At 45.4% G+C, this 18,928-nt stretch overlaps 1 protein-coding gene across 1 annotated transcript in view; it reads left to right on the forward strand.

The window, feature by feature from the left end:
- GALNT17 (polypeptide N-acetylgalactosaminyltransferase 17) overlaps window positions 1-18,928 on the forward strand; it is a 424,276-nt gene that overhangs the window by 381,077 nt on the left and 24,271 nt on the right. The window contains 3 exon segments of the mRNA XM_021086349.1: window positions 4,997-5,182; window positions 7,520-7,657; window positions 17,640-17,735. Of these exon segments, the coding sequence (XP_020942008.1) occupies window positions 4,997-5,182; window positions 7,520-7,657; window positions 17,640-17,735 (420 nt within the window).

Raw genomic sequence — 18,928 nt, forward strand, 5'->3', positions numbered from 1 at the left:
GACTCAGGTCTTCCTGGCATTGAGTCCAATAAGAAAGGCCTTTGGTGGAGCTCCCTGGCAGCCCAGTGGGTTAAGGATCCAGCGTTATATCACTGCTGTAGCGCAGGTTCTATCCATGGCTCGGGAACTTCCATACGCCTCGGGGTGGCCAAATAAATACACAAGGCCTTTGGTCAACCTGCTTTCCTTTCTCTGCCTGCCATGTTGTGTCTTCTGGACTATTTCCATTTTTTTTTCTTTATTTTGTGCCCCCTTCCTGGACACATTCATGCATATGTATGAGCTTCCGCTGGCCATGTGCTCCCCTTGCTCACCCCGGCAGCTGTGAGGTCAGAGGTGCTGGCCAGGAACCCTGAGGGAGGGGCAAGCTGTGCTGAGGAGGGCTGGAGGGCCCGCCGTGGCAGGTCAGCCCTCTCTGGGTGGGAGGGGTCCGAGCTGCAGTGCACGCCCCGTAAGGACTGGCCACTCGATATGACAGGTGGCTAGGATGGTGGTTCTGGCTCCCCCAGCACCGACTGTGGTTTCTTTACAGCTTAACTTCTCAGACCCTCCGTTTCCTCATCTGTGAGGATTTAATGAGGAAGTTGGTGTTTGGTGATTGGTTGGAGCTACGTGGCTGGTCCCAGGGTCTGGAGCAGGCGGTGGGGGCTGTAGAAGTGGAGGACAGGAAAGGACAGGGCAGCGAGAAGCTCCTAGAACCTGCTTTAGGACTGGGACTGTCCCTCAGCACCCAAGAGACTGGGCTCAGTTCCTTCCAAGCCCGCTGGTGTTTGGGCATTTTTTGTTATTGTTATTTTTTGTTGTTGTTGTTGTTTTCTCTTTGTATGACTGCACCTGTGGCATATGGAGTTTCCCAGGCTAGAGGTCGAATCAGAGCTGCAGCTGCCAGCCTACACCACAGCCACAACAACACCAGATCTGAGCCGAATCTGTGACCTACTCCACAGCTCACGGCAATGCCGGATCCTTAACCCACTGAGCAAGGCCAGGGATCAAACCCGCAACCTCATGGATGTTAATGGGAACTCCCCCACTGGTGTTTGTGTACATTTTTCTTGTTCTTTTTTTCCTGCTTGCATTGCCTTTTCTGCCTGATATTTCCAGGGCGGTTTGCAGCCTGAGTGTCCGGGGATGGCATTTTCTGTCTCACACAAGTTGTGCTCATTGCTCACCCTATGACCCCCACATCCGGTCTGAGTCACTGGAAGTGACAGGCTGAAGTGTAGACTTTGGCACAGGACGATGACACAGGACAGTGACGGGAACGGGACCCGGGTGAAGAGGGTCTGTGACAGTGTTACCAGCATCTGGGCCAGCACCAACCCTGGTACCTCACCCTGGGTTTGCTGGGCCCGGCAGCGGGGTGTACCCACTAGATACCAAGCAGTCAGAGAGCCTCTCACCCCTGCCCAGATGGTACAGAAAGAGCTGAGTTGCTGTCACATGGCCAAGGAAGCCAGTGTCCTTGCCCCACAGGACAGTGGTGTGGTGCCGCCTTGCCTCCAGCCTGGTACGCCGCCCACCACCCCCTCTTACTTAGGAGGCAAGGAATCCTCTGCCCTCTCACCCACCTGCTCACAGCCAAGGCCACTTGAGCCCTCTGGTGAGCCTGGCTTTGAAGCAACCTTGATCTTGGTCTGGACTGCTTACAGAGGACTTGACACCGGGTCAGTCAGGCTGCAGGTTCTGGCCCCACCCAGCAACTCCATTCCTGGGACTGGGTTTCTGGCTTTTGCTGAGCCCCCCTCCCCCACCCCACCCCACCCCACCCCACCCCGGTACGCCTGCATGTGAGATCCTTGCTTGGTAACTGGTCCACAGGGAGCTCTGCTTCGCTTTCACAGTCCTCCTGAGCCTCCCCAGACCAGTTTCCATCCCTCGAACCTTCTTTTCTCCATCTCTGTCTGTTTTTGTCAGCTTTGTTGAGATACTCATGTACTGTTATCACTCACCCATTTTAAGTGTACAATTCAGTGGGTTTTGGTATATGCAAAGAGTTGTGCAGTAGTCACCCCAATCAGTATTACAAGATTTTTATCACCCTAAAAGGAAACCCCATACCTACTAGCAGTCACTCTATTCTTCTTACCTTACCTGCAGCCCTCGGCAGCCCTCCATTTACTTCCTGCCTCTGTCTTTCTTTCACTGGACCTTTCATATAAATGGAATCACACTATATATTGTCCTTTTTCACTGGCCTCCTGTACTTACACAGTGTTTTCAGCCATGTTATAGCATGGGTCTCTATTGTATTTTTACTGCCAATTAATTTTCCATTGTATGGATCTACCATATTTTTATTTACCCATTCATCAGTGGATGAACCTTTGTCTCATCCTAGGTCGTGAAAATGTACCTTTATGTTTTCTTCTAAGAGTTCTGTAGTTTGGGCCCTTACGTTTAGGTCTTTGATACATTTTGTATATATATGGCCACCCGCAACATACGGAAGTTCCCAGGCCAGGGATTGAATCCAAGCCGTAGCTGCGACCTATGGCACAGCTGTGGCAACACCAGATGCTTTAGCCCACTGTGCTGGCCAGGTATTGAACTCGTGCCTCTGCTGCAACCCCAGCTGCTGCAGTCAGATTCTCAACCCATTGTGTCACATTCACAGCAGGAATTCCTTTGATCCATTTCGAGGTAGTTTTTGTACTTACTGTGAAGTACTGGTCCAAAGTCATTGTTTTGCATGTTGTCCCAGCACCATTTGTTATAAAGACTCTTCTCCACCCACCCCCCCGAATTGTCTTGACATTAATCATGAAAGTGAGGGTGTTTTTCTGGACTCTCAATTCTACCTATTGATCTGTATGGCTGTCCTTATGCTGGTACCACATGGTCTTGACTATGGTGATTTTGTGGTACATTTTGAGGTCAGAAGTGGAAGACCTCCAAATTTGTTCTTTTCAAGGTTATTTGGGGTCCCTTGTGTATCCATTTGCATTTTAGTTTGTTCATTTCTGCAGAGAAGCCATTTGAGGTTTTGATAAGGATTGTGTTAAATATTAAAATCAGGAGTTCCCATCATGGCTCAGCAGGTTGAGAACCCGGCTAGTGTCCCTGAGGATGAGGGTTCGATCCCTGGCCTCACTCAGTGGGTTAAGGATCCAGGGTTGCCATGAGCTATGGTGTAGGTCACACATGTGGCTCAGATCTGAAGTTGCCGTGGCTGTGGCATAGGTGGGCAGCTGCAGCTCCAATTCAGCCCCTGGCCTGGGAACTTGCATATGCTGCAGGTGCTGCCCTAAAAGAAAAAAAAAATTAAATCAATGTGGGAAGTATTGCTAACATAATATTCAGTTTTGTAATCTGTGAACATGAGATGTCTCCCCATTCATTCTCAGAATCTGGAAACAGTCCAGGGCCACATACCTGTGGAACTCTGTGTCTTTATATCTTGCCCATTCCTGAAATTCAACCTCCTTCTTTTACCTGTAAGGTCTCTTTTGCTCCTATTCCCCTTGCAGGCTTATTGCCATATTTTGCTTCCCTGACTTGGCTTCCTTCCACTGCCAGCAGCTGGGTCTGTCCCAACTCATGAGGGTTCCTAGTTGCTGTCAGGTCACAAATCCAGTGAGGCTGGACCACCCATTGTCTATCTATCTCTCATCCTTAAAGAAGCAAGCAAGATGAGAATTCTCAGTTATGGGGAGAATTTTCCATCTGTATCATTTTCTTGTGGTGTGGTCAGAGTTGGGAAATAGAAATCACGCACACACATGCGCACACACACACGCACACATGTATGAATCAGTAAAGGCCCAGAGGAGGTGTGCAAACACTCAAGAGGGTCCCAGTATCCTCATGGAGGGAGTTTGGGAAACTGAAGTACAGTAGTTACAAGTGGCAAGGGGTAGGATGAGGACACACTGTGTAACCCGAGTCAGCTTACCAGCTCTCATGTACTCTCAGGAACAAGGTGAATATACTCATTTGTGGAGAGTATACAGGACAGTCACACAGGTCCCTGAGACCTCTCTGTGTCCCTATCCTCTGCTCCTCACCAGGAACTTCATTTTCACAAATTAGTCCTTCCTGACAATAGAAATGCTTTATTTGTCCTGCCTGGGACCAAGAGTTGTTGGATGGTCCTGCTCTCCTCTGGGACCAAGAGTTGTTGGATGGTCCTGCTCCCCTCCGGGTTGCTGAGGTCTGGATGGACGATTACAAGTCTCACGTGTACATAGCGTGGAATTTGCCCCTGGAGGTAAGGTGCAACAGCCCTTCCCTATCACCCTAGAACAGTGACCCTATGTTTGACAGGTCACTGTTCCCTTTACTAAGCTAATGGTTCCTCCCCAGAAGGATGCTCACCTAAAGCCTGGAACCCTAAAGTACTCCCGCAGAGGATGGCAAGTGTCACTTCCGTGGGCTTTTGCATCCCTTAAACAGGCAAAGGACATTTCAACCTTCCTCTTAAATATCCCAGCAACAAATGCCACTCGTCCATGATGGTGTTGGAGCAGATGCTTCCAGAAGGCCAGGCGTCTATGCTCTTAGGATGCCAAAACATAAAATATTAACAATACAGAATTCGACCATTGCACACTTTGTATGGATATGAATAATAAAGATGATCTTTTTTTAGTTTGAATTTTCCATTAGAGCCCTGAAGGGCACAACTTCAGCCAGGTGGGAAAGAAAACCTTCATAGGTACCAGTTGTACACTATTGCAAACTTAAGAAAACTTACATGTCACCAGGAGCAACTCAGATTTATGGACCTCTCTTAGGAAGAGCTGAATTTTAATATCCTGAGCTGCTGTCTCTATAAAAAAAAAAAAAATCCCCCAAACCTTTTTTCTTCCTGTTTTAGTTAGGTTAGGTTAGGCTCTGCTGCAGTAACAAACCAACTCTGAAATCTCAGGGCTTTCTATTTTGAAATACATTTCTCACTCAGGCTGTCTCCTGCCCCTTGCTTTTGAGCCTGGGGAAAGGAGTGGTAGCCTCTGGGCATTTCTCTGTCAGGCTGATGAGACTCTTGCACCCCCAGGTATGGCTCTGCGGGGGCAGCATGGAGGTCCTGCCTTGCTCACGGGTGGCCCACATTGAGCGGAAGAAGAAGCCATACAACAGCAACATTGGCTTCTACACCAAGAGGAATGCCCTCCGGGTTGCTGAGGTCTGGATGGACGATTACAAGTCTCACGTGTACATAGCGTGGAATTTGCCCCTGGAGGTAAGGTGCAACAGCCCTTCCCTATCACCCTAGAACAGTGACCCTATGTTTGACAGGTCACTGTTCCCTTTACTAAGCTAATGGTTCCTCCCCAGAAGGATGCTCACCCTTGAAAAATCGTAAATGCACTTTAGGGTGACTCATAGATCTCCAGATCTTAGAACCCCTGCTTTACATGAGGACTGGCACAGTGGAAGTCTCTAAATCCATGTATAAAGATTAAAAGAGTCTTAGTGTGTCAATTCCAGTCTCATTATATTAATCTTGACACCCTGCTCCTGTATGTACACTGTGTCCGAAAGATCCTTGCCCCAAGTTTTTGGCACCAGATCCCGTCATCTGCTCTCACAGTGTCCCCTCCGTGGAGATACAGCTGCCTCATGATGTATGTCCCTAGAATATGCTGAATCCTTGTTTATATGGCTCTTCAGTTCTCCTCCATATTCTGTCCAGAGTATAATCTAGGGAAATTCCCGAGTTACTACAGCCCCCCAGGAGGACTGCCCAGTGGTTGTGCCCTGGCTCCATTGGAATCTTTGTCCCTTACAGTTATGACATCTTGGACAAGCCTCCTTATCATCTCTATAGCAGGTCCTCCTTCCCAGGTCATTGTGAGAACTAAATCTGAAGTACTTAATCTAAGTACTAAAGTACAAAGCTCAGTGCCTGTGATGTACGCAGAGCAGTCCTGGCACAGGATGTGGGAAAGCTGGTGAGCCCTTTTCTGCCCTCCAAAGCACGGGAGGCCACCGGGACCCTCAGCCACAGTTGGGTTTAATCTGTGCAGCCAGAGCATATGTAGGTGTCAAGGCACTGAGTTGTTCCCACTGAGAAACAGCAGCCTCAGCCTTTCAGGAGGCTGGAGCCCAGGACATCAGAAATGCAGTTGAATAGGTGCAGGTTTGTGGATAAAGAGGATGAAAGTGAAGAATTTCATATCCTCCCTGTTAGAATTATTGAAATAATGTTCTAAAGCCCTGGCAACCCCCCGGTGGCCACACAGCACGTTATAGCTGTTAAACCGTAAGTAATTTTCCACATTATTGTAGATGGGCAAGCTTTGCTGAGCTCCTACACCGTCTCAGCCACTTGCTAAGTTTCTGATTTGCAACATCTCCATTAGCCCTCATAACAACCTCAAAGTTCCTACCTGCCCCAGTTTCCTCATCTTTAACACAGAGACTGTTAACCTTGATCTCACAGGGCTCCCGGGACGATGAGAATGAGGCTTAAAACAGAGCATAACAAATATCCAGTGCTCTATAAATGCTAGCTTGGTATGAACCTATTGTGATGTCCATTTTACAGATGGGTAAGCCAAAGCCCGGGCAAGTTAAAGTGACTTGCTTAAGGTCCTGCATTCAGCTCAGGGCTGGGCGGCGTCTTCATTCAACTCCGCCCACAGCCCTGTGACTGACGTCCGTGGACCAGGCGTTGTTTTTCTTATCTGCCGATGAGAATTGTGATCTAGGACGGGGGCGTGACGCAGGGTCATCGGCACTGAGGGCCCTGTGATCTCTCCCTTTCCAAACAACCTCTGCGTCCCAATGCCAGAGCTCCCTACCATTGTCCCCGATGACCGGCCTCATTAATCATGCTAAGTATATTAAAGCAAAGAGTTAAATATCACCGCCCAGGTTTTGCCGTTGAATTTTAATAAGTTTGACATTTAAAGGAACGTTTCTTTTCAAAATCACTGTTTGGCTGCCGAAGAGGAAATCTTAGGGAAATCATTGAGAGTCTGCTCGTTCGTCCTGCTCCAAGTCGCCGCTTGGCTGCCCGCCGTGGCGGAGCGCCTCCTGTCTCCACTGGGTCATAGCCATCTTGTGGCTGAGTCGGTGGAGTCATATTTCAGCTACTTTATTTTCCCCTGTCAGCACACAGCAGCCCATTACAGGTTCATTTCTGTAAAAGCAGAGTGAATTATTCATTAGAACATCATTACAAGCTTTGCAATGGAAAATTATTTTCACATCTGCATATAATGAACTTCACAAAGAGCCCGCAAAGGGGGGGGTGGGGTGGGAATTACACGTGTACAGAAAAGAAAGACTGGAGGTGGTTATAGGCATTTATTGTCTCATCTTAATCAAATAATTCCTCTGATAATTGGGTCTGAGAGTCACTGGAGGAATGGGAGACATGGAGGAGATGGGACCGCAGGTTGTCATTGTCAGCGGGATCCCTTTGCAGATGGTGAGGAAGCTGCCTTTGGGGGTGTCCAGCTCAAGGCTAGATGATCAAAGAGGGCTTCAGATTTCCCTCTGAAGGTGACACTGCCTGTCCTCCTGTCTGACCAGAGCCTCCCCTTCACGGATGCCCTGTGCTTACTTTCAGAATCCAGGAATTGACATTGGCGATGTCTCCGAGAGAAGAGCCTTAAGGAAAAGTTTAAAGTGTAAGAATTTCCAGTGGTACCTGGACCACGTCTACCCAGAAATGAGAAGATACAATAACACCATTGCCTACGGGGAGGTAATTAATTAAGACCCCACATGCTCTCGGCTTGGGTGCCTGTGCAGTGGGCTGGGGGTGGCTTTGCTGGGGAAAGCAAGGAACAGAGTCATTCGCTCATTCATTGATTCATTTCTTCAGTGATGAGTCAGGTCTTGACAATTATGGGGGGTGATGCATGTAATAAATATTACAGTGAGGGTACAGGACATGAGAACTGGACCGTGAGCTCTGTTTAGGACATTTTGATTTTGAGGTCCCCTGGGACCTGTAGGTGGGACACTGAGCAGGAAGTTGGGTACAAAGAGAGGCGGAGACTAGAACTGTCTGTCCCCCGCCCGGTGCCATGGACCAGGGTCATTTCGTGCCAAATAAAAGGATACAGATGGCCTTCTCAGAATTCCTATGATGAGATTATGTCACCTTTCTGAATATTAAAACAGACTGACTTTTAGCACAAGTGCCATCAATCTGCATTTTTTTTTTTTTTCATTTTTGGCTGCCCCGAAGCATATGGAGCTCCCGGACCAGGGATCAGATTGAGCCACAGTCTCAACCTAAGCTGAAACTGTGGCAACACAGGATCCTTAACCCACTGTGCCTGGCCAGGGATCGAACCCACGTCCCAGCACTCCCAAGATGCCTCCAATCCTGTTGTGCCACGTGGGAGCTCCATAAATCTGCATTTTAGAAAATAGCAATAATAGCAATGAAGATTTTCGATGTTCTGGCACCCTAAGTGCCTTTCACATTTGAATTCATTTCACCCTCCCTTTAAGAGGTGTTGTTTCCATTTTATTGATAAGAGCACTGAAATTCGAGACCTTATATACCTCATCTAAGGTCTCACATAATTCACGAAGCCAGGATTAGACATACGCATTCTAATTCCAAAGATAATGTATGCATTTTGATGCATGGTTTTCTTTACTGCGTGCATATTTCCTTTTGCTAAAAATATATATATTTTTTATATACACATATGTTATTTTCATATACACGTCTCTGTGTATTCATACAGACATAGATTCTGTGTACACATATTTTTTTCTTTTTACAGTCACACCTGCGGCATATGGAAGTTCCGGGGCCAGGGATCGAATTGGAGCTGCAGCTGAGGCCTGTGCCCCAGCCACAGCAACGCCACATCTGAGCCACACCTGTGACCTACCCCACAGCTGTGGCAACACAGGATCCTTAACTGACTGAGCAAGGCCAGGGATTGAGCCAGCATCCTCAGAGAGACAACTTTGGGTCCCTCACCCTCTGAGTCACAATGGGAACACAAACTAAAACCAGGCTGTCCACCATGCCTAATAACGTGAAATGTTACTGATATTGAATGGAGAATATTTTCCTGGGTCATTAAGCCTTTTTCTGCAGCATTATTAATGGAGGGATAAGGTGGTACCTTTTGTGAACACTGTGTTTTGCTTGAAATCACAGACATTGCTGTCGTTTCCCTTTTTTAAAATACCGTTAAGGGCCGCTGCTGAGAGCATGGCTGTGAATAAGCACTTGGGCATCTGCCCTGTTCTTTCCTCGCGGCGTGTGTGTTTAGACTTATCAGTGGCACAGAATCAGGCCAGGGCGCAGGGAGCCGGGTGGTCTGGACCCACCCAAGATGCTCTACTAGCTCTGGCATTTGGATTTTTTCCCAGGGCTGCCTGGAACCCTCTGGGACCATCAAACTGAAGCTAAAAAAATTCTCTTGGACTTAGAGCATTTCCTTTTTCTACAAGTTGTGGATTTTTCTATCTTAGGCCAGACGCCTTTTGTAGGAAATAAATCAGCCCCCGGTGACATCATTAAGGTGCAGGCGAGGCGTCCCTTCCGCGCTGCAATCTGGGTGGGGAGCTTGCTTCCAGCAGGGGCAGTGCGTGTCGTGGTGAGGGGAGGCATCAAGATTCTGGAGCCAGCCTGCTGGGTTCCAGTCTTCCTGGCTCCTTTCTGCTGCTGCCCCCTCGTCTGTAAAATGGGCGTGTGAAAGTACCCTCTGCATGGGGCGCATGGGAAGAGGAAATGAGCTGCCGTACTTAGAGTTCTGAGAACAGCACCTGGCACATCCTCCTGGCTACTAACAGGTCCAGACTGCCTTGTCTTCAAAAGAAAAGCAGGTTTCTTTGTGTTTGTTTTTGTTTTTCAAAGATCAAATATAAAGGAGGCATCGAAAACCTGTGGGCAGAGAATGGATTATTCGTAAGACAGTTGAGTAAATTGCCCAGCTCTCTGGAAAAGAAAAACCATTTCGTTCTTACAGCATACCGTATCCCAAAGTATATTTCAGACGGACTATAGCATTAAAACAAAGAAACCGTCATTGAACCACACAGAAATAGATATGCATCTGAACTCTGAAAGGGGAAGGGCTTTCTAAGAATGAAAGCCATGGAAGAAAATGCAAAGGGAAACGATATCTGATATGAGCTCATAAATATTAAAATAATCCGTATATCAACTGAATGGAGAAATAATCTGCCAAGCTGGAAATGTGTATGTCAGAAGTACTCCAGATGAATGGATAATGCCATTAATGTGTCGTGAACTCTGCAAATTGACTTAAATAAAAATTTTGACTTAAATAAGAAAATAAAACATCCCCAAGGAAAAATAGGTGAAATTTATTGATTCCATAATCGAAGAAATTAAAACACAATGTAAGATACATTGAGGTAGCTTTTTTCCCTTTATACCAACTGAACAAAGATTCATTTTTGGAATGTATGTTATTACTTTTCCAGCAAAGTCTTGGTAATATGAAAAACCACGGATCCTCTGGTGAGAGTGCAAATTGAAACAAGCTTTTTTTTTTTTTTTTTTTTTTTTTTTTTTGTCTTTTTGCTATTTCTTGGGCCGCCCCTGCGGCATATGGAGGTTCCCAGGCTAGGGGTCTAATCGGAGCTGCAGCCACCGGCCTACGCCAGAGCCACAGCAACGCGGGATCCGAGCCGCGTCTGCAACCTACACCACAGCTCACGGCAATGCCGGATCGTTAACCCACTGAGCAAGGGCAGGGACCGAACCCGCAACCTCATGGTTCCTAGTCGGATTCGTTAACCACTGCGCCACGACGGGAACTCCGAAACAAGCTTTTTAAAAAGCAATTTGAACCACATGTATTAAAAGGCTTAATGATAGTCACACTTTCCTCTCCATTCTTATCCTAAGTAAATAAGCTGAAATGAGGACAATGATTTGAGAGTGAAATTGTTCATCTCAGGGATTTGTTTTTCTTCCTTTAAAAATCTGAATTTAACTTCAAGTTTAGTTAAATATACTGTGTTAATGGTTTGAAATATTTTGCAGCCATTTCGAAAGGTATATACAAAAGTTTAATGATGTGAGAAAAACATCATAATATAATGCTTATGAGGAAAAAATCTGGATTAAAAAATTAGATTAGCTACTGTTTCAGATTGGAAGCAAGTAAGAAAACAGCCTGGTGACATGTTCTACATAGTGGGACAGGCAATTTTTATGTGGGTATTTTGTCGTATTTTCCCAATTATCACTAATGTTTATGTGATAATTTTATAGTTAAAAGAAAAATAGTTATGAAAAGAGACAGGATTAAAGTGGGAAATTGCTAGAAGAAGGCCAGGGCACAGTTCCACAGGCTGTGCACTGCACAACTCCAGGGACTGCCATTCACATGAGCACAGAGTAAATGACATCTCGGGAGATGAAAGATGGCATGGCCTTGGAGGTAACATAGAGATCATAATCTGGTTTGGGGAGGTAGGAAGCCTTTTGTTTTTGCAAATTTTGCTATGTTTTCCAGTAAGAAATTCCATATATACATTACACAGAAAATATAAAGATGAAAACAAAAGCTACTGCAAATCCCATTTCCCAGCTATGACCAATGTTAACATTTTAGGTCTTTGGCTTCTTTTATTCTTTCTCCACTCGTTGAGCTCACCATATACTGAAATATATTTCTGATGGACTACAGGATTAAATGAAAATCAAACTGAATCAAACTTAGTTTGTAACAAAGTCTAGCATTAATTAGACAACTCTATTTTTTTTTTTTTAGGGTGCACCTGCAGCCCATGGAAGTTCCTGGGCTAGGGGTAGAATCTGAGCTGCAGCTGCAGGCCTATGCCACAGCCACAGCAATACTGGATCCTTAACCCATTGAGCGAGGCCAGGGTTCCAACCCACATCCTCTCAGAGACTATGTCAGGATTTTAATCCACTGAGCCACAGTAGGAACTCCTAGATACTTCTATTTTTAACACTCACTTCTATGGGTTCTTTTCACTATGCCCAGAGCCCAGAGCAGTGGGAGAAAGAAGGCAGGATGGCTATCATGCTATAGGCATACTTTCTATCCTTTGTTTTTCGGGGACAATTCTGTTTGAGAATATTTCCCCAGGCCAGTGAATGTTTCTGGTTTTAGTGTTCCTTGCTCTTTTCTGGTTTTTAAGCTAGCTTCTTTGGGGGTGTTTTGAAAGCTTTCTAGGAGTTCCCATCGTGGTGCAGTGGAAACAAATCCGACTAGGAACCATGAGGTTTCAGGTTCGATCCCTGGCCTCGCTCAGTGGGTTAAGGATCTGGCGTTGCCATGAGCTGTGGTGTAGGTTGCGGATGCGCCTCGGATCTGGCATTGCTGTGGCTGTGGTGTAGGCCGGCGGCTACAGCTCCAATTAGACCCCTAGCCTGGGAACCTCCATATGCTGCAGGTGCAGCCCTGAAAAGCAAAAAAAGCAAAAGAAAAAAAAAAAAGCTGTCTAGCCCTGTGAACTGTATATGTCTTGTTCTTAATGACATTTTGCTAGCCTATCATTTAAAAATAATAATAATCTCTGATTCTCCAAAATGAAGGGGCACATAAAACAAATGCTTTTACGGACCTCCTCGTCACTTGGTGTTTCCTTTCGGTCTTTGTTAACATGGCGTGGCATTCTAGAGCCAAACATTACAATATTTTATTGGCATTTTACACCTTCTTGAAGAATAACTTTTTGGTCCAGTTCAGTTCAAGACGGAACTGACCATTATTCAGGCAGTAGCATCCTAACGCTCACCACTGCTGGTTCTTTATGCCACCATTCCCCAGCACAGAGGCAGAAGGAAGCAGACACCTCTGAGCCCCCGGGTCAGCCTTGCCTTTCTGTCTCACCCTACAACCAGTGCTGGGGCCCAGGCCCACTTAGATAATAAGTCACGTTTCTTAGATTCACACATTTCTATTCTCTCTTAGCCTGAATGTCTTAATTTCTAAAGAAAGATATGCAGGGAGAGTACATTAGGAGTTTGAGATTAGCAGATACTGACTCCTATATATAAAATAAATAACAAGGTCCTACTCCCTAGCACAGGGATATCTATATCCTGTAATAAACTACAAAGGAAAATAATACGAAAAAGAATATATGTATGTATAGCTGAATCACTTTGCCGCACACCAGAAACTAACCCAATGTTGGAAATTAACTCTACGTCAATAAAAAGGAAAAAAAAGAAAGATGTGACAATACTTGGGACCTCTTACATGTGTAAGACCTTGTCTTTCCAATGCAAAAGCACTTCAGTGTGTCCAGAGACATTAGCCACCAGCTCTTGCTCAGAATTCTGTGTGAGGCCATCCTGAAAAGCCACCGCTCCCTAGTTCACTTTTACTCATCTTTTTTTTTTCTTTAAGCATTATTTATATGAAATACAGCACACATACAATATGCATAAACCCAACACGTGCGGCATTAGCAGTATAAAGCCAAAATCCCTGTAGCTGCCGCCTGGGTGAAAAAGAGACTGTTGCCAGCATCTCTTCCACTTCCTTAGTCCTCTTTAATCTTTAGCACAGGACTCACCTCCCCTTTGTCTCTGAAGCCCTCAGATTGGCTGGGACCATCTCTTTGCTGCCCTGGCTTAATTGAGTCATTGTCCTAGCTCTTCCTGTGACTGTCTCTCTCGATCTCCAGGCCATGCTTCAGGGCAGGGACTGTTTCATTTTGTTTTTTACTCTTAATTTAAAAGCTTCATTATGATTAGCACAGAACCAGGCACATACCAGGTCCTCAATAAATATTTATTAAATTACCGCATGATAACTTTGCTTGCATAAACATGAGAAACAAAACCTCAAAGCCTCGCATTCCAAAATCAGTATATGGAACACATGTGCCTTAAAATATTAATATTCTTAATATGTAAAGAGCACTTACAAATCTATGATAAAGCCGCTTGAGATTCCCATAGGGAAATAAACAGATAATTCTCAAAAAGGGAAACAGTTGCTCAACGTGAAACATTCCTATTTACTATTCAGTATAAATTTATGAAAACAAGAAATCTTTTGTCAGCGTTCAAGACAATCATTTCTTTATTAATTTTATCACTTCTATTTTTTATTTATACTTTTTTTTTTTTTTTTTTTTTTGTCTTTTTGCTGTTTCTTTGGGCCGCTCCCGCGGCATATGGAGGTTCCCAGGCTAGGGGTCGAATCAGAGCTGTAGCCGCCAGCCTACGCCAGAGCCACAGCAACGCGGGATCCGAGCTGCGTCTGCAACCTACACCACAGCTCACGGCAACGCCGGATCGTTAACCCACTGAGCAAGGCCAGGGACCGAACCCGCAACCTCATGGTTCCTAGTCGGATTCGTTAACCACTGCGCCACGATGGGAACTCCTATACTTACTTTAAAAGCTTTGTTAGACTTCAGGAGACATTTTTACCATATTGCTTGTATGTATATGTTAAAAGATATAAACAAAATAAATTGGTAAAAGCACTTCTGAAATTTCATCCCTTTTAAAAATCCAATACTTCTGAATTGCTTTTCGACTCAGAGATTGTCTGGATTTTTCTGATGAATTAATCTTTGCACCATTGAAAGCATTGACAGCACGCATTTCCTTAAAGCATCCGTAAAAGAACTAAAGTCATGATGCTGGTCTCCTAAGCTAGCTTTGCGGTTCTTTAAGGATAGCTTCCTGTGACCTTGTGCAGTAGTAGGTCTGATTCATTATGTCTCTCTACATCCCTCTCTACAGACTTTTGGAACCTTAGGTTTAAAACAATGCTCCTCTAAGGGGGGGAAAAAAAAAACAAGAAGAAAAAGGGAATCCATCCTAGGAACTTCAAACACAGACATTTAATACAATGAATTGGTTTCCAAGAGAAAAGGGATGATAGTCAGATATCAGAAGCTGTTTTCCTATGACTTGGCACTCGTAGCCTACAAAGAAAAAAAACCCCTCCTATTGATTTTTTTCCAAGCTGGTGGTTTTTTTCCTCTCTCTGTGTATATATAGCTTTATTGAAATGTAATTGACACATAGCATTGTATAAATGTAAGCCGTACAACGTGTTGATTTGATGCACTTATGTATTGCAAAATGGGTGCTATGGAAGCCTTGGCTAACATGTCACATAATTACCATTTCTTTTTTGTGGGGAGAACATTTAAGAGCCTTTAGCCATGTTTAAGTACGTAATACAATATTATTAGCTATAATCGTCATGCTATACATAGATCCCCAGAACTTACTCATCTTATATCTGAAAGTCTGTATGCTTTGGTCAACACAGTAGTTTTAAATGATGAAATTCAGGGCATTCCTGAGGTGGCTCAGTGGTTAATAAACCCGACTAGCATCCATCAGGACACAGGTTCCATCCCTGACCTCGCTCAGTGGGTGATGAATTAATCTTTGCACCATTGAAAGCATTGGCAGCAAGCATTTCCTTAAAGCATCCGTAAAAGAACTAAAGGATCCAACGTTGCCGTGAGCTGTGGTGTAGGTCGCAGATGCGGCTTGGATCTGGTGTTGCTATGGCTGTGGTGTAGGCCGGCAGCTGCAGCTCCGATTGGACCCCTCGCCTGGGAACCTTCAGGACTGGTTAAGTATTTACTTACCTTGTGAATAGGAGCATACATGCGTCCAGAGCTTACCGGAAGCAGTTGGGCAGCCTGTGTAAGAACATTCAGGTCTCCAAATCCTTTGATACTGCCCCGGTTGTAGGACTCCATTCTTAAGGAAATCTGAAATATGAAAAAGCTCTTTGCAAAAAGTTGCTCATTATAGCCAAAACTGAACCAAATTGAATGTCCAAATTGACTGTATGAGAGGATTGTAAACAATGGTTACTTTCTTCTGTATTTTTCCAAAATATCTCAATGAGACGGTGTTTTGTTTTAAATCTTTAAAAAAAAAAAAGTTTTTAGAAGTCTGCTCGGTTGTCTAGACACAACTTGGGTACACAGATTGCTCCTTACCTCTATTCTTCTTCTTCTTCTTTTTTTTGGTCTTTTTAGGGCCGTACCCAAGGCATATGGAAGTTCCCAGGCTAGGTAGGGGTTGAATCAGAGCTGCAGCCGCTGGTCTACACCACAGCCACAGCAACACAAGATCCGAGCCTCATCTGTGACCTACACCACAGCGCACGGCAATGCCAGATCCTTAACCCACTGAGCAAGGCCAGGGGTCGAACCTGCACACTCATGGATACTAGTCGGGTTTGTTAACCACTGAGCCATGACGGGAACTCCTCCTTGCCTCTCTTCTTGATTTGTCCTTGGCTAGTTTGGTTTCCATGGAGAATAGAATCTGGAGGGAACTCAAATACACGGGTAGACCGCCAGCAGCATTGCCATTTTCCCACTGGTTGAGATTGCCGGTGGTGGGTGGGATGAACACTAATATAGAATCACACGGACCCGGAGATAGAAATGAGGTAACTTCTTACACGCCTCCAAAGAGACATGCCTGGAATCGGGATATTTCTCTGGAACTTTCTTCAGCTCCTCCACAGATGCATTCCAAACACTCGCATAGACATTCAGTGAATGTATGAATAAATTGTTGCTTGAGCTTTTCATGATGGTAAGGTTTTTGGTTTTGCTTTGCTTTTTAAATTTTTTTTATTTTTATTAAAGCATCATTGATTTGCAATGTTGTGTCAATTCCTGCTGTACAGCATAGTGATCCATTTACACGGATATATATATATACATTCTTTTTCTCAAACTATCTTCCATTACGTTCTATCCCAAGAGATTGGATATAGTTCCTTGTGCTGTACAGTAGGACGTCATTGCTTATCCAGATACAACTGGAGATTCTCATATTAAGCGAAGTAAGTCAGACAGAGAAAGGCAAATACCATATGATATCATTCGTATGTGGACTCTAAAATATGGTGCAGATGAACTATCTACGGAACAGAAACAGACTCACAAACTTGTGGTTGCTGAGGAAGAGGGGGGGAGGGAGTGGGATAGACGGGGAGTTTGAGGTGAGTAGATGCAAACTATTCCATTCAGAGTGGATACGCAATGAGGTCCTGCAGTATTGCACAGAGAACCATATCCAATCTCTTGTGATAGAACATGATGGAAAATAAAATAAGAGAAAGAACGTATGTATACACACACACGCACACATATAATTATGACTGGGTCACTTTGCTGAACAACAGAAATTGATACAACTCTGTAAATCAACTATACTCTGATTTTTAAAATTCAAAAAAAAAAAAAAAGAATAACACCTTCAGAACTTATCTACGAAACAGAAGCAGACTCACAGGGAGAACAGAGCTCTTTGTGGTTGCCAGGGGCGGGGGGAGTGGGATGGATGGGGAGTTTGGGGTTGGTAGATGCCAACTCTTGTTTTGCTTCTGTGATTAGTTTTTCATGCCTCTGTGCCATGAAAAGAAGCTGCCCTCTGGTTCTCAGAGTTATGAAAACCAGCGTTGATGCCGAGGTCCACTTTGGATAACCAATGTATAATCAGTGTTTCTATGTGCAAAATTCCCTGCGGTGGTCACAGGCAGATGTCCAGTGTCCACACCATCCACTGGGGGACTTTGTCTTTCTTGCCGAAGTGATCACCGCACAGACTCAATCAAGCCTTGGTCCTTACTTGGGGGGCGGGGATCTCATGGCCTTGGCATCAAGAAGTCAGAACCAAGCCATGGCAGAAAGGTGGTTGGGGAGCAGAAGCGCCACCACGTAAGCTCTGATGGGTCATGTTTTGCCTGTTCCTGCAGCTTCGCAACAACAAGGCAAAAGACGTCTGCTTGGACCAGGGGCCGCTGGAGAACCACACAGCAATACTGTACCCGTGCCACGGCTGGGGACCCCAGGTAGGAAGCCTGGCTCTGGCCAGGAGGGGGTGTAAGTTCACCAGGCCCACAGGAGATGTGTGGAACTTCTGGGAACTTCTGTCGTCCTCTGCTTTGGTAGTTGGTACCTGTTCTGAGCCGGTGAGGGGCTCTCTGGTGGTTTCTGTCTAGGAACTAGGGGGGAGAGTCACAAGTGGTTGCATCAACACAGCTATTAAGAGGATCGATTCCATTTCCTCCTGGAAGGAAACTGCGTCAATTTCGGTTGCCATGTGCTGGTAGGCAAATAGATGCCATGTGTGCATATGTTTCATTACAACTAGATCAGCCTGCTTTCCAACGTCAAAGAAAGAGTTAGCAGGTCCCCTCATGAGAACCTGGTTGACGTGTCCATTCTCAAGGGCTGTCGTCAGTTTGGTGGTAAGATGACCTTGGTCTCTAAGGGCTGGCACAAGTGCCAAGCACTGGTTGGGAAGGAAAAATGTGCTTGCAGTACTGTTTCAGAGAACACACGTGTTCTCTGGTCTCCCAGGAGAGCCCCGAGATAACCAAAAGGACAAAACGGTCGGCCAACAGAGTAGAAATAGAGCCCAGTAAGTGAGTTTCCTCGGACAGCTTTGCTAGCCCACCGTGTATGCGCCTGCGTGCACACATGGGCATGTAGTGAAAGCCTGGCGGAAATCCTCTCGAATTGGGAGAACGCATGTGCAAAAATGTCATTAGACTTGATAGGCATAAAAATTTAAAACAACAAAAAGGCCAAGTTACAAACTGGGAAAACATTTCTATTCAATTCCAGAGGAGCACGAAATGGTTGTTTCTAAGCCAGACTCAGATTCTCTCTCTGGATCTCAGATTGTTCATCTGTAAAAGCAAGACAGTGGACAGAAGGCCCTGTAAGCGCCCTTCGTCTCTCTCGTTTCTATGAACGTGCATGCTCACGTTCACCAGTCACACACACAGGCTCGAGCATGTGTTCATAAAGGCTCATGGGTTTTCTCTGCTCAGAGTGCTTTTGCTTTCCCGTGAAGCCGGCATCTGGAAATAGAGGAGCTGTATTTCCTCTACTATCCGCGCAGGGAGTTCTCATGGTCCAAACCCTCTGCTCCCCTGTGTGACAGGTCCCGTGAAAGCAGACAGGCAATGCCAGGCAAGTTGAATCCTGAGCCCTTTGCTCCTTGCGGTCACTCTGGGAGGCACAGAGGAGAGAGCGC

Source organism: Sus scrofa, chromosome 3, assembly GCF_000003025.6.
Source record: "Sus scrofa isolate TJ Tabasco breed Duroc chromosome 3, Sscrofa11.1, whole genome shotgun sequence".
In the NCBI taxonomy this organism is placed as follows: domain Eukaryota; kingdom Metazoa; phylum Chordata; class Mammalia; order Artiodactyla; family Suidae; genus Sus; species Sus scrofa.